Source organism: Agelaius phoeniceus, chromosome 6, assembly GCF_051311805.1.
Source record: "Agelaius phoeniceus isolate bAgePho1 chromosome 6, bAgePho1.hap1, whole genome shotgun sequence".
NCBI lineage: Eukaryota > Metazoa > Chordata > Aves > Passeriformes > Icteridae > Agelaius > Agelaius phoeniceus.
In genome coordinates, this window is record NC_135270.1 from 30,616,937 (window position 1) to 30,632,920 (window position 15,984).

General features: G+C 43.4%; 1 protein-coding gene across 7 annotated transcripts in view; it reads left to right on the forward strand.

Moving 5' to 3' along the window:
• The window catches only part of ACTN1 (actinin alpha 1), an 86,042-nt gene that overhangs the window by 67,994 nt on the left and 2,064 nt on the right, over positions 1–15,984 (forward strand). For 3 of the 7 annotated variants that reach the window (XM_077180309.1, XM_054634407.2, XM_054634412.2), the window contains 12 exons: positions 494–586; positions 1,708–1,938; positions 2,490–2,637; positions 3,223–3,373; positions 5,675–5,783; positions 6,272–6,412; positions 8,365–8,547; positions 9,269–9,403; positions 10,215–10,394; positions 11,303–11,449; positions 12,993–13,073; positions 15,162–15,320. In XM_077180309.1, coding sequence (XP_077036424.1) covers positions 494–586; positions 1,708–1,938; positions 2,490–2,637; positions 3,223–3,373; positions 5,675–5,783; positions 6,272–6,412; positions 8,365–8,547; positions 9,269–9,403; positions 10,215–10,394; positions 11,303–11,449; positions 12,993–13,073; positions 15,162–15,320 — 1,758 coding nt within the window. Of the gene's footprint in view, positions 1–493; positions 587–1,707; positions 1,939–2,489; positions 2,638–3,222; positions 3,374–5,674; positions 5,784–6,271; positions 6,413–8,364; positions 8,548–9,268; positions 9,404–10,214; positions 10,395–11,302; positions 11,450–12,992; positions 13,074–13,620; positions 13,687–15,161; positions 15,321–15,984 lie in introns of all 7 variants that reach the window. The other 4 variants (XM_054634409.2, XM_077180311.1, XM_054634408.2 and 1 more) reach the window with 2 other exon arrangements.

A 15,984-nucleotide genomic window follows, 5' to 3' on the forward strand; every position in this document is an offset into this window, starting at 1 on the left:
GGTAGTTCTTTCCTGGGGTAAAAGTATGGAGACAGTCTCATCAGCTTGACATTACTCTGTTACTGCTGTTCCAGCTCAAAATGCTGGTGTAGGGAGTGGAGATGGCAGCAGAAACTCTACCTGTCTCTGTGAAGAGGTAGCCAGGGTCCCTCTGGTAGGAAGCAAACAACAAGGCCCTCTTACAGAAACAGCTCCAGAAAAAGCATAGAAATATTGGTTGTCCCACAACATATAGGGTAGAATCAGTACAGCTGAGAATCTCTGAAGAAGGGAAGAACCAAATCATTATAGAAGGGAAAAACCAAATCATTATAGAAGGCCAAATGGAAAGCAGAGAGGTCAGGACAAATGTCTCAAAGTGCAGATAGGTTGAGAGGGCTAAGGGTAGGAGATTTTACCTGCAGGTATGTAGCAGGAAGCTAAGCTGCAGGTTTTGGTTTGGGGTTTTTTTTTTCACATTTTCCCCTTCTTCCATTTTTCTTCTCTTTGTTAGGCGGAGACAGCAGCAAATCGGATCTGCAAGGTGCTGGCAGTCAACCAAGAAAATGAACAGCTCATGGAAGACTACGAAAAACTGGCCAGTGATGTAGGTGTTGTTTTCTGAGTGGTGGTATGCAGAAAAGAATTGCATTTAATGCTGATAAGTAATCTTGGGGAGTGCTATTGAACCACTGCTATTTTCCCTGGAAAATTAGTTTTTCCTCTTCAAATTAAGGACCAAAGTTACCTTTAAGACAATCTACTTTAAAACAAAAAATTTCCACAGAGAAGCATTGAATTTCTCAGTTTATTAGGAGCCAACCCAAAAATGCTAAAATGGAAGGAAAAATCAAGTTGGTTTAACTTGAATTTGTCAGGACTATACAAGATCATTACATCTTCCATACAACTTGTATCTTAAAATACTGTAGAAGTCAGGAGTTGGATCAGAGAATAAAAATTAGTGATACTTGAAGAAAGAAATATGCATTTACTGATAATGGAAAGAATGTGTCAGATACAAGCTGGAGGCTGCTTTTGTTAACTGAGAAGGCTGACAGACTGACAACAGGGAAACTACAAGAGACCAAATGTGGACTGGAGTATGTTTGTGGTAGATAAGTAGGGAAAAGATGGACAATAGAAGGGCAAACATAACCCATAAGCCTGGTTTCAGCCTGATGTGAAAAGCACAGGGCACTTCTCCACTCACACTCTAGACAGCCTATTGCATTAGCATTTTGCCAGCTCTCCAGATGGATTTGTTATGGAGGTGTATTCAAGGAGCAACAGTGACTTTGAGGAAGCTAGAGTGGGAAAAGTGTAAGGCTGAACTGAAGGCAAGAACTTGATTTCTCCTGTCAGATTCTTCTGGAGATAAGATGCTTACAGCATCTTTTAGTTATGCAACAGTCCAGGAAAATTCTTAAGGCTTTAACATAATCTGAGGATATAGTTTTGGTCCTGCTTGTGCAAAAACTGTGCCTTAAGCATGTTGGATTGGCACTGCTGCAACTAGCAATACTACTTAGTGTGGTAGGGAATGTGCTGCTCATTAAAAAAAAGTACTTCCAAAAAAGCTGGCCAACTTTCCTTTATGAGCCCTGCTGGTGGCAGAATCTTTCTGACAGCAAACATAAAAGTAAATGGTCCCTTATGAAAACAGAGCAACACCTGCAGTTTCAGCACAATTTTCAGTTCAAGTCTTCTTGTCATTGCTCCTCCCAGCTGCTGGAGTGGATTCGTCGCACCATCCCCTGGCTGGAGAACCGGGCCCCAGAGAACACCATGCAGGCCATGCAGCAGAAGCTGGAGGACTTCCGGGACTACCGCCGCCTGCACAAGCCCCCCAAGGTGCAGGAGAAGTGCCAACTTGAGATCAATTTCAACACCCTGCAGACCAAGCTGCGGCTCAGCAATAGGCCGGCCTTCATGCCCTCCGAAGGGAAAATGGTCTCGGTGAGTGTGGGTGACTGCTTCTGTATACCCCAAACATGCCTAAAAAACGAGAGCTCCTTTCCTCCCATGGGTGGGCAGAGAATGCCCACCTTCATAGTGACATATTCTGTGAGAAGAACTCTGAAAAATACAGATCAGGGAGGCCATGATAGGAGAAGATCAAGTGATTGTTGCTTCTCTGTGTCTAAATCAGACTCTGAGACTCTTCACAAGTTGCATGTCTTTAGGAGGAGATGTCTCGGTGGCTTTTGTTCTTTCTGATTCAGAAACAGTTGAGTTTTATTAAAGTTTGATGTAGGGGAACTTTAAAACTCCAGACGTTTTTAGAGAGGCTTTTCTTCTGCAAATGGTTATATCCTGGGCTTCTAGTCCTGCTTGCCTTAAGTATGACACTTTGTCTCCCTGACTTGTCTGCACAGCGCTGTGAGATGAAAAGCCCATGCTCACTCCCTCCCATCAGTTGGAGCCGTATAGCTCACTGAGACTAATGCTGGTGAACATCTTCCCTCCAGCTTCTAACTTGCCTTTCCTTCTCATGTTTCTGTCTCTAGGATATAAACAATGCCTGGGGTGGCCTAGAGCAGGCTGAGAAGGGCTACGAGGAGTGGTTATTGAATGAGATTCGGAGGCTAGAGAGGCTGGATCACCTGGCAGAGAAGTTCCGGCAGAAGGCATCCATTCATGAGTCCTGGACAGATGGTAATGCCAACCTACATGCTTCCTGTAGCCTGACACAGTGCTGACTGTTGTGTAGGGAGGAGGAGATGGATTGTGCATGGGTTCTTCCATGAGAGTTTCCTCTTGAGAAGGCTAGATTTATTTCTTATTTTATTAGAAAGCCGTGTATGGAAACCAGCTTATTCTCTGTTCTGCATCATGCAGTCAACATTAGCATTTCCTAACTGGCAAAGTGAGAACTTTGGCTAGAAGAGAGCAGCCACAGAGCAAAGTTCCTGTACAGTAAATGCTGCCATTGGCTCTAACAGGATCAGCATAACCCATTTTGCAGATACTGAGACAAGTCCAGTGTAAACTGTGACAGTGCTGGCTTAAGCTACATTATGTGCCCTTCTGTGTTGTTAATGGCAAACTCACACTTCGTGGTTTGGAAGTGAGCACTGAGCTTCTCTAGGCCAGCAGGCATGGGGACAAGCCTCGGGTGGGGCAGCTGGAGTGAGGCCGATGCCCTTTTGAGGGCCCTCGAGGGTGCCTGGGTGGCAAGAGCTGGCTTTGGCCACCCTGGGTCCTGTCCTTCATTCTTCTGTCCTTTGGCTCCCTCCCCAGGTAAGGAAGCAATGCTGCAGCAGAAGGATTACGAAACTGCAACCCTGTCGGAGATCAAGGCCCTGCTGAAGAAACACGAGGCCTTTGAGAGTGACCTGGCTGCACACCAGGACCGCGTGGAACAGATTGCTGCTATTGCACAAGAGCTCAAGTACGGCACCCCAGCCACGTCCCATCCTTGGGGCCAGGGAGGCTTAGTCAGCTTTGCCCTTTGGAGAGCAAAAAATCCATCCCCATACAAAAATGCTGGGAATTCCCAGTGTTTCCAAACAGTATCTAGGATACTGCTATCCAGTATCCGGACGCACCAGAAAAGCAGGCCAGAAAATGGATGAGCCATGGGTGCTGTTGAGGAGGAGGGAGAATTGTACTCCTAAGCCAAGTTTCCATCCTCTTCCAGTTCATTATGCTGCCATGAGCCCTTTCCTAAAGAGTCTGACCTGCTGCTGGCACATGCTGTATTTAAGACTTGTTATACTGTCATACTTCTCCAGGAACAGAAGAAAAGAGCCCATTGTGGTCTCATTCATTCCCCCAGAAGTACCTGCACTCTGTGCATTCTGTTCAGCATTTGCTGCTGGGCATCCTTGCAGCAGATCAGCTCTTTCCCTGCTTCACTCCAGCTTGGAAATGTTCAGCTCCACTCCTTTTCCTGGAATAATACAGGTTACCAGGAGAAATGAGGGGCTCATCAGGATTGCTAGAGGTACCAGGCAGGGAAAGAGCTAGCAGCTGCAGCACAGGGAGGTTTTGAAACCCTGCATGTTTCTTGGCAACAAACAGTCTGAAACTACTTGGTTTTGACTCTGTTTCCTATTTTTAAAAGATTTATACATCACACTGGCCTATCTGGAGTCTGGGCCAAGATCAGTCCTCTCAGGCTGAAGAGCTGTTTTTCTCTAAAAAATTAGGATTATTGGATCAAGATCATTATCTTCTTTAACAACAGAGATTTACAGAATTGCTCTTTTCCACTGGAGGATTGACCTTGGAACAGGAGGAGGATTCAAGGCAATCCTCCATGTCAGTAAGATTAAAACTGAGTCTGTCTAGTCAGCAAGCATTACCTGACCTGCCACTTCCAAAGTGCACACTGCATGTCAGCCAAAGCAGCTGCAGCTCTAAGAGCAACAGGGAAGACTGAGGCTTAAGCTGTGGGAGAGGTTATTTCTTCTCAAGTGTGAGAACAGCAGGCTCTGCTCTTGTTGTAAAAGCCATCTTCCATTTCAGCAAAGAGGCCATGCCCTGAAATATCATGGCAGAGCTCTTTTCTCCTGCAGAGACACACTTACAGAGAGATGCAGAGGGTGTGGAGGAAGCCACTGCAGCTACCCATGGCAGGAATATTTGGGGCCGTGGCACGTTGCCCTCCCTGGCTGCAGTGGTCCAGCACAGGTGTGTTAAAGGTTAGGCTTTCAGAAGGAGTTCTTTCATCTGCAGTGCTGGCTCTGCAGCAAAGTAGATCAAGCAACTGATCTGGATTAAAAACCCGGAAAAGAAGTTATTTTTAGCCCCCATCAGTTACCTGGCTAGTTTACTGGAGGACTCCACCAACAGCTGTGCCCACACACCCCAGTGTGCAATACAATGGCATGAAGAAACAAGGCTGGGGGGGGTAAGAGTGTAACCTGCATTGCTACCTAAAGGATTGCTCATCAGATGGCTCAGGGTCACTCAGTGATTTATTCCCAGTGATTTATTTTGGGTTTTTTTCTCAAGGCTGACACTTCCCAAATTGGCTGGTCTCCCTCTGCAGATTTCTCCCTCTTTGCCCATGTGCAGTGCATGAAGCAATGCAAGGCTACAAGCTTTAGCATGTCCCTTTGTTCTTTCCCCAGTCATACTTTTACCAGCCTGTGTTCCTTGAGTGTCAGCCTATAGACATGTCAGCAAAGCGCTTCTTGTCAGGCATATAGGAGAGAAACTACACAGTTATTTTGGGATTGTCCTAAATAAATTTACTGGGTTATGTAATTTAGCTATTCCTTGCCACCTATACTATGCAATTCTTAAGGCAATCTTAAGCAGTTTCTTAGTGTTCCTAATAAAATCTTCTGTTTCCATTCTGATGTATAAGACACAGTTTGTTAGACTGCATAATGTTCTTAAGCAGAATACAGGAGCAGATTGCTCTCATCATAATCTGCTTATTTCCAGTTTGAGCAAAAGTCTGTGCTCCCTCCCCCTTTTTGGCAAGTTATTCCCACCAGATAGCCAGCCCCACTATTTGTTGAGGCCTTGGGTGGTCCTGTTCTATGCCGTTTGGTTCAGCATAACATAGTGTCTCCTAAACTAGATCCTGATATCATCCTGACTTGCTTTATTTGCAGTGACCATGAGCTCTTTGTCTGAATCTGTCTTCAAGACAGATGAAGATTTCTAACATGTTTCTCTTATTTCTGTGCAGGGTCATTATTTGACTTCTTGTCATTTTTTTCCCCACCCTTTACAGTGAGCTGGACTATTATGACTCTCCCAGTGTCAATGCCAGGTGCCAGAAGATCTGTGATCAGTGGGATAATCTGGGTGCCCTAACCCAGAAACGTAGAGAAGCCTTGGAGGTGAGACACGTCACAAGTTGGACCTTCTGGGTAGTGCATTCATGGGGGCCAAGCTGCAGTGGGCACAAGCAATATCAGCTCACTTGTGAACTCCTGGAACATCCTGCACTGTAAACATGGCCTACATTTCAGTAGACTTAGGCTGCTTTTCTTCAGCGCAGTTATGATGCCATTTGTTATCTCAGGCTACTGATTTATTTTTACTTTTTAGCGTGTTTTGTAATTTCATTCTGCCTGAAATTTTGCCTTGTTTTGTTTTATTTCAAAGGACCTTGGATTTATTTTATTTCCCCTAGAGGGAAAAATTCTGTCCAGTGTGTAATCTCTTAACAGCAGAGAGATTTTTACTGACATGCCATCCTGGGAGGGAGCACCAAGGAGGTCTGAAAGGAAGGAGCAGCTTAGACAACCCATATATCTATGTGATTATTCTTCTCCAACCATCTTTCTTGATTTTCTTTCTTTTATTTCTTTTTGTGCATGCACAGAGGACAGAGAAACTACTGGAAACAATTGACCAGTTGTACCTGGAGTATGCCAAACGAGCTGCCCCTTTCAATAACTGGATGGAAGGGGCCATGGAAGACCTGCAGGACACATTCATCGTTCACACCATTGAGGAGATCCAGGTACAGAGCAGTCATTTGCACCAGTTAGGTGGGGACTGTGAGAAGTTTGGGGTCTCCTGAGTTGTATGAATTCAGAGTAGTATGAATTTATAGGTTATATTTTGGTGCTTCTGCTCTATTGAGTGAGCCTTATCAAGATAAACAAAAATAAGTATGTTTTTCCTTTATTTTCTCCAAAAACTTGGATCTGAATAGGTATAAAGCATACATACATCATCCTAGCTGGACACAAAAACTGACAACAGATTTTTCAGAGTAACTCCAGAGCCATAGTAATGGAAACCTGAAAACTGAGACAACCTTTTAGGGTCTTGTGGAATTTTTCTTAACCCACATGAGCAAAGCTTAGTGCTGCTTACAGGGTCTGCAGGTCAATTCTTACATGGAATGTTGTGTCCAGGGTCATTTGGTCCTATGTGATAGGACATACCATGAGGACAGTTGAACTACTAGCTGGTTTCTACTAGCTGGTTTTTGGTGCTGAGCGCAAGAAAAACCAGAATTGTCGATTTTGTTGCTGAATTACCAGTTACCAGTTGTCTTGCCTTCTCTAAGACAACAAAGACAGTATCTCAGTTTTTCCCCTTCTGAAAGGATGTTAGGAAAGCAACTTGAGGTATACACAGGTAATTTGCAGACCTTAGAGAGCAGGAATTACTCTTTCCTGAATTGTAGTGGGGACTTCTATTTCACCTGCCTGATGGGCTTCTGAAAAGAATTCAAGTCAGGTCTTTGCCAGAATAGCTGACAGAAGTGTGACCATCATCAGAGAGGCAGCCTACAGGGAGACCTACAGGGAACAGGACAGCCAGGACTGTGAGGCAGTAGTGACAGTTACTGTGTGACAGTTACTTGTTTCTTCCATCCTTCCCTTCTGGACAAAGGGGTTCATTAAGTCTTTCTTAAAGCAAAATAATCTAAACAGCACTTAACCATTTCCATCGTCTCCTTGTGACTGTTTGCAATGTCTTTCCCAACCCCCAGACTTGTATTGCATCTCTATGGCCACTACAGCAGCTGCAAAGCAATGAGTCACCCTGTAAGGAAGGAATTTTACAGAAAGTAGTTAACAGTGTGTATTGTGAGAGAGGGCAGTCAATCACATGGTTTACTTCATTCCTTCTTCTGTCCACACTGTTCCCTTGCTTATCCCTGCGCACACCTCTGTTTCCCATGCATTTTCCTGCCTCTTTCCCTAGACTTGATCTTCTAGGTTTCTGGGATGAAGTACCTTAAAGGCCTGTAGAAGCAGTGGGAGATGAGCCAGGACCAGCTGGCTTATCAGCTGGCTACAAACTACCAGCAAGCACGCCCCAAACTTCAGTCCTTGGAGCACAGCCCGGGCACCGCAGCGAGATGGGGAGTGGGAAGGGCCTGCTGTGGTCAGGAACAAGGAGCTGTTTTCCAGCAGCAGGAACATTGATGCCTATGCAAGTTTGCAGTTGGCTGGAAGACCTTCACCTGGTTCTAACTGACTCTGACCAAATTGAATCTGACCTCAGTACTCACCTGGAGTTACTTTGGGTGTAGAAAAGTGCATACCTAGTGGGAGAAGAGCATATAGCACATTTAAACTAGTGAGACTTTTTTTAATAGTAATTCTAGTAGTCAGATCTTCTTCCCCAAAGAGGCTAACAAGCAGTCACTGAGCAGTGTTGGAGAAATAGTTTCCCCTAAATTATAGCCATGATTATTCCTTTTTTTGGTATGTGATCTCTGTCCCTGGTCAACATGGGACAGAAAGAGAGGGAAAACAAGACTTCACATCATTTATCTACTTAAAACTTCTAATTTAATGATACTGAGAGAACCTGGAAAGTGTATTAGAGTACCCTGCATTGTGTCCTGGGAATATGTTAGCTTTTGCAATCACTTCAAGAGTACATTTGCTGAAGAGGCTATTCCATAAGTAATGTTCTTACCCTCCCTTTGCTGCTGCCTTCCTTCTGCAGGGATTGACCACAGCTCATGAGCAGTTCAAAGCCACCTTGCCAGATGCGGACAAGGAACGACAAGCCATCCTGGGAATCCACAATGAAGTCTCAAAGATTGTCCAGACATACCACGTCAACATGGCAGGAACGAATCCTTACACTACAATCACCCCACATGAGATCAATGGCAAATGGGAACATGTGAGTTCTTTCCAGCCTTGCAGGGTAGTGGAGGACAGTGTCACTGCTCAACCACTGTGGGCCCAGGAAATGGATTATTTACTCTGCAGTTACCCTCTTGTGCTTACTGCTGAGTTTAGTGAGGTTTTGTCATTTGGTTTTGGCTCTGTTGCTGTATACTTGGAAAGTGGAAAAGACACTTGGTACAATTGCCTAAGGCACAGACCCCCTTTTACATGCTAATTTTAAATTAAAGTTGCTAGATTTGAAAGCTTTGAGGGTTTTAGTCTTCAGTAGACCTACAGGTAAGTATAGCATGTGAATCAGTATCCTTTGTCACCATTCAGCCCCTCTGATGTTCTGTCTCTGCAGCCAAGTAGCCTTTCCCTGCTGTAATCCTAAAAGAGCAGCTACTGTCCCTACCCGTTGTGCTTATGGTTCTTATTAACAAAATCACCCATGTGAGATCTGAACAGAATCCTGCAACTCAGTTATCATTAGCCACCAAAATCACAAATAATGAATGGAAGCTGCCTCTGGTCTTCCATGGCCTAACACGAGTTTGTGTGTATCCTACAGCAGATAGGATTCACAATCTGAGAGTTTGCCCAGTGTGACTTAAACCATATGACTGCTTGTATTCAGTGCAAAGACCCACTCCTCCCTGCCTTGTGGCAACTTCTGCATTACATTGTACATGTGCCTTTGTGTGTCTAAACTGAGTTGTTACTCCTTGTTGTAGGTGCGGCAGCTGGTTCCCAGAAGGGATCAAGCCCTGATGGAAGAACACGCCCGCCAGCAGCAAAATGAACGGCTTCGTAAACAGTTTGGTGCACAGGCCAATGTCATTGGACCCTGGATCCAGACCAAGATGGAGGTAGGGCTTTGCAAAGTTTGAAACACTGTTTTCCTCTGTGGTCTTCACTGATACTATTATTCATTATCTCTGTTGACCACCGTCACAGCCATTCTTTCTTCAAGTTACAGAAGGAGAAACATCATAGAAAATATCAAGAATTCCAAGATTGATATTGGTTACTGAGGCACTTGTACTTTTCTTCCTCTAACTGTAGTACCAGAAAAAATTACTTACCTACAATGGGGAACACTAGTATTTTAAGATTTGTGTTTATATGCAACAAACTCAAAATCCTAAATCAGAGACAGTTCGTGTAATTGCTTGCACAGCAATGGTCTTGATACATGTGACTAAATAAATACAACTAATATACCAAACATCTGCAGAGGAGACATTTTTAAGGGAGATCTCTCTTTAGGTAAGATGTGAATTAAAGTCATTGGAGTTGATAAAATGTAAAAATACGAAGCTATTACTGATGGCAGGAGCTGGAAAGAAGAGAGCAGTTACAGAAATGTCTCTATGAAGAACTGTACACCAGAAAAAGATTCGGCTTGGTCGATTATTAGCTTATGGTCTGCAGCTTCCCTTTCTTTTGTATCCTTGTATTAGACACATCTTATGTGATTCACCTCACTTGAAAAATGTTCAGCACTGTGCTAAATTTTTTGCTGACACTGTCTCAGCTCCTGTGAAGTAACTGCTCCATGAGATTATTTTTTTTTTAATCATCCTGCTGTGTGAGAGTGAAATTGCTGCAATAAATGTCAAGCATGTTGGGGCTTGTCCTTTCAGTGGAGTCTAAACTCTTTTGGCTTTGCTAATGCAGGAGATTGGCCGCATTTCAATAGAGATGCACGGGACCCTGGAGGACCAGCTCAACCACTTGCGGCAGTACGAGAAAAGCATTGTGAATTACAAACCAAAGATTGACCAGCTGGAAGGAGACCACCAGCTGATCCAGGAGGCGCTTATCTTTGACAACAAGCACACCAACTACACCATGGAGGTAAATTCTGGCAGCAACTAGACAGCCTCATCTGCTGTGGCCAGTTAGTGTTAGCCACATGTAGCTCTGGCAATGTGCTGTGGTTCTCAGGAAAACAGAGAACTTGATAATATGGCCGAGCGTGCAATGACATGTCACTGAATTTCATTTTTGCCTTACTGTACTTCATGCCCACCCATTCCAATGTACTTCCAAATATAGACAGCAGAAACAACCTGAATCCCACGGTGTTCCTTGAAAAATTGACAAGTCTTGTTTCTCCTGCCACCTGATTGTGTTAGCTGGGATTAGAAAGGGAAGCACTGATGATTTTGAGCTGCCACTACCTGGCAGAAGAAACAAGTTCAACAGAAGTTTTTTTTGAAGTCAGAGACTGGCTTCCTGTTGATAATATGAGGCTTCTTGGGAGCAGTCCGAGTTCAAAATTAGTCCAGCCGAACACAGGCTTTGAAATTTGTTTTTTTGTTTCTGGCCATTTCCATTAAGCAAGAGCAGAAGCAGGGGAGCACCAGTGTCTTCCAAGCACTGTGTTTTATTCAGTTTCTTGGTTAGGAGAGTCTTCTGCTTAAGTAAGTCCTAGAAGCACTGGGCTTGCCTCTCATTTGTGTAAAAGGCCTCCAATATGCTGCTTTGATGAGGCAAAGGAATTTTGCAATAGGACCAAGTTTTTCTTAAGAAAGACAAAGAAAGATCAGAAATTAGCTTCTTCAGTATAGGTTTTTTCAGTTAAAATTCAGGTTTTAAACACCTGCAGATTAGAAGGAATCTTTTCTGAGGAAATGGGCACCAGGGACTGCCTTGCACACTGGGATCATTTAATTTGCAATAAGTAGCACATCTGATCCACTGGCCTCAGAAGCAGAAGAGCGACTTCTTAATTTTGATATTGTCCTGACCTCTTTTACTAGCATATCCGTGTGGGCTGGGAGCAGTTACTAACAACAATTGCTAGAACCATCAACGAAGTGGAAAACCAGATCCTGACCCGTGATGCCAAAGGAATCAGCCAGGAACAGATGAATGAGTTCCGGGCTTCTTTCAACCACTTTGACAGGGTAAGTCAGTGCTGACTGCAGCTACAAGCTCCCATGTGGACTGCACAGTGCAATAAAAAACAAGCAGTCACTGTGATAAAACGGGGTCACAGAAGATATTTCATTCTTAAAAATGCCACTCCTGTGGATCACTCATTTCTGTGAAGACTGCCAAGTGATTGTTAGCCTGGGAGAGGTATGTCTTCATAGGAAACTGCAAAATTTCCCGATAAAGCAAGACTATGGAGAGGTTTGAACTCTTTTTTAGGCAATTAGACTTTTATCCATTCCTCTCCAGAGAGCAGATTATTATTTGGTTTATAAAATTCTTGGGACCATCTGTTCTCCATCTTCTATACCATCTCTGCTATATCTGAGGACAGCCTGACCTCAGAGATTGGCAATGCTTTTAAATTGCTGAACACTGGCTATTTCAGCCCTTCTCTAGCTGTCTAAGAAAAATAAACCATGGGTTCTTTTCTTAGGAGAGGGACCCATGAAGCCCTGTAGATTTTATTTTTTGACCTTCATATCATTTGCCCCTTCCTTCACAACAGCCTGAATGTTAATGCAGACAGAACAGGGGTTTCCCACTTTCAACTATTTGATTATGAAGGCTTAACATTAACTTAAAAAACTGGTTTTTCTTGAAGAAAGGCACTTGAAATTGGCCCCATCATCCTGTCTGCAGCTTCGTTGATCTGTCCAGAGGTGGTGGTAGCAGGCAGGGGCTCTTCAGTGCTTTGAGGCTGTTCTGAGCTAAAATTCTGCAGGATGGATGGGGATTCTTAGTTCCTGTAGTAGCTTGTGTATTATTTGAGGGGTACATCCAAATACTGGGGGAACGGGCAGTGAGCAAAGGGAGGAGCAGCTGCCAGGCTGTGTTGTGCTGCACTGTACATCTGTGCTGCTGGCAGAGCTGAGCACTTGAAATAGCTTTGCCAGTCAAAGCTCCACCCCCTGTGCAGGTCTCATAAATACAGCCATAACGCTGCTCCCCTGAGCTTCAGCTGGTTTTCTTTGTCTGTTCCTGGGATGCCCTGACAGCTAAGCTTCCTTGGGTGTGTTGCCAAACATACCTGCCCTCACTCCTCCTTTAGTGGAACTGTTGACTATAAGATTAAGGCAATGCTTCCCACTGCCTCTGCCTGCTTACCTGCACTCTGGGTTACTAGTGAAACACAGGGCTTCTGACACTGGATAACAAGCAGTGATGCAAGTAATTCACTTGGGAGATTGAGATCTTGAGGCTTCTGAGCATCAGCTGTTTTTGTCATTCAAATGCTCTAAACATGAGCTCTCTGAGAAGGAACTGTTCCAAGAGCATTTTTAGCACATCCTGAAATGTCATTGTGATATCTAATGTTGTACACTTTTTATTTTTCTTCCCTATCTTTCTATCTGCATGTCATTCTTCCTGTTCCTCTCTCCTCACCCACTGCATGGTGCACCTGTTCGTTGTCCTTTCACCTGCCTTTGATGTCCTGTGTGTCCCCTCTTCCCGCCGCACACCGTCACCGCACTGGCACTGCATGTCCTGCTGCCTGGCACACCGCATAACCAGGACCACTCCGGCACACTTGGCCCTGAGGAGTTCAAAGCCTGTCTCATCAGCTTGGGTTACGATATTGGAAACGATGCACAGGTACTGAAAGCTAGTGGTGAACACAGCCAGATATTAAACTGTGAAAAAATAACAGGTTTTTTCCTTTCTTTTCTTGTTTGTCTTAATCCATCTGTTGTTGTTGTTCTTGTGTTTGACTATATATACATCACTTTTCTATACTACTTCCTCTCTAAATGCACTTTGATATCTATTCCCTTTTAATTCCTTAATTTTTTGTCTTGGGAGAATTTCTTTTATGTCTTCAAACTGTTCTGTTTACTTCTGTGTCACTTAAAACTCCTTTCATTGTCCATTCCTCAATCTATCTTGCTTAATATCTTCTTGCCCTTTTTTCATCACCAATATGTTTCTTGTGTATAAACTATTCCATGTCCAAAACCACCTTTGCTTCTTCGTGGTTTCACAAACTACCTTTCCTCTGTTAATTTCATTGTCCTGTAAATCCTCCTTCTATCTTCTCCCCCCTGAAACTCATTCTTTATAACATCTCCTGTGGGTTCATTTCTCCCTGGACTGGTCTCCCTTTTCTCTTTTGCTTTTTCCATCTTTGCGTCATTCTCTGTAGAAGAAGACTGGTATGATGGATTGTGAAGATTTCCGAGCCTGCCTTATCTCCATGGGTTACAATATGGTAATGTAGAGCCCTCTGTCACTCCTATTCAAAGTGATTCTGTAGGCACCTTCAGAAATACAGGGAGAATGTGTAGTGAATCAAGGTAAATATAGCTTTATTTTCCAGAATTATCAGCAATGTTAAATCTAGTCTCAATTGTACATGTAAAACTCTTGTCTCACAGCTCTAGCCAAAGGTACAAAAATAGAAATAATTGTCTAATTCCTGTATGTTTCAAATAAAAATTATATTTATCAAACTGTGTAGCTACTAGTGGAAGAAACAGTAAGCTTCCTCATATTGGTGCCTGCTCTCTGCATAGCACACACAATCTCCCCAGCCCTGAATATCAGTTGAAATCATTCAGAAGTATATGTGACCTCACTTCTGAATGCACTCAAAATGCTGCTCCTCCCATTCCTGCCATTTGTTTTGCATCTCCTTTCCTGGACATGTAAGTTCAAGTTCCAGTCATTCTCCCTGTAGCTTTTTCCTCACCAGAATACCTGAATATTCAGAGCAGTAACTTGTGAAACCTTGAGAGGCATGACAGCTAATAGGAAGAGCTTCTCCAAAGACTGATGCTCATCAAAGGGCAGGGGAAGGGCACAGTGCAGGCATATTCATCTGCACTCTTGGTGTCTTTACTCCTGATATCAGGCAAAGCAGTGTTTAATCATCTTACTCATCAGCCCAGTATAAATACAGACTCTTGGGTGTAGTGTGCCAAGACTGTAACATTTGATTAGGTATCTTAATTACTCTTGAAGGTATAATGTTCTGAATGTGTTAGGAGAGCCTGTTCCCAGGAGAAGACTCTGCTCTGCTCTTCCCTCCTCTTTACCTGAGGAGGAAGGAATCCCAGAGATGAGAACAGATGACCTTTGATGTAAATGCAGAAGGAAATGAAGAAAACTACACTACAATGTTTTGGTTTTTGTAGCAAAACTTCTCTGTAGGATCTTCCCTGTAGAGACTGTTTCCCTGGGCCGCTCCAGATATGCAAGTCCTTCTTTGCAAAGCCTGCTATTAAAGATGAGTACAATACTATGAAATATCCCAGAGATATCTCTTCTGTTCTGTCAGCTGAAAAAAACTGTAGAAGTTCTCTTTTAAGTAAATGAAAGTAAAAGGATTCGAGGAGTGTATATCTTCAAATACTGCTACAGACATCTAGCACATGTATAGAGAAATTTGGGTCTTCCTCTGAAGTCAGCTGGTATTGTTCCCCAATAGGAACATTGTCCTAGATCTGGATGTTATCCTCAGGCATAGCTGGCACTGTTTTATTCCAGAGGACAAATGAGTGGGAAGCATTTGTACACAACAGCAAGCTAAAAAAGAACATCCTGATTAAAAAAAAAAAAACCCAGAGGTGTTTTCTATTTGGCTTTGTTTTCTAGCCTGTGAGATGAGCTGCTGAACAGTTTCTCCTCACTTTGGTAGCAGTGTTGCCTGAGTCCCCAGGCTGACATGACTCTCTTGCTCTCCAGGGAGAGGCAGAGTTTGCCCGCATCATGAGCATCGTCGACCCGAACCGTATGGGTGTCGTGACCTTCCAGGCCTTCATCGACTTCATGTCCCGGGAGACGGCAGATACAGATACTGCTGACCAGGTTATGGCTTCCTTCAAGATCCTGGCTGGAGACAAGGTCAGGCTCCACACCTCAGTTTCCTCTATCTGCTTAACTTCTGCTTTCTTTTTGCTCTGAGAGAAAGTGTCAAGGGAAGCACTCTGCCATGGGAGGGTGTTTTCACAGGAGCATTCTGTAGTGCTGGAGGAGTGCAAGGTTAAACTGTGGGTTAATGAGCAGTCTCTTAAGGCACTCAAAAGCCTTGCTCAGCTGTCAGAACTTTGCAGCCCACTCTTGCTTCAAAATTTTAATTAAGAGCTTGGTCGTAATTTGTTATTTTAAAATTAACAAGTTCAGCAGATGGTTTTGATTAGTCTTGAAAACTGTTCATTACTGACAGCTGTAAACTTGAGATAATCTTTCTCAGATCTACATGTCACTATCAGTTGTTACACAATCAATAGATTTTCATTGAGGATATTCAATCAATAGACTTTCATTAAGGACATGCTGTATCTGCAGGGGGGGCATCTTTTAACCATAGAAATTGGTTGAATGTAGGAAAACTTAGGGAGATATGAAAAGTATTAATTTTTGGAATTTACATCATCAGGAGAAGCAGCTGATAAAATATGTAATCTTATTTTTCTTATATAACAATGTCCGCTAATCTGTTATGTAACTGAACAAATAATATGTGCATGTAATATTAATGTATCTCTTTATTTGCTAATGATTTTAG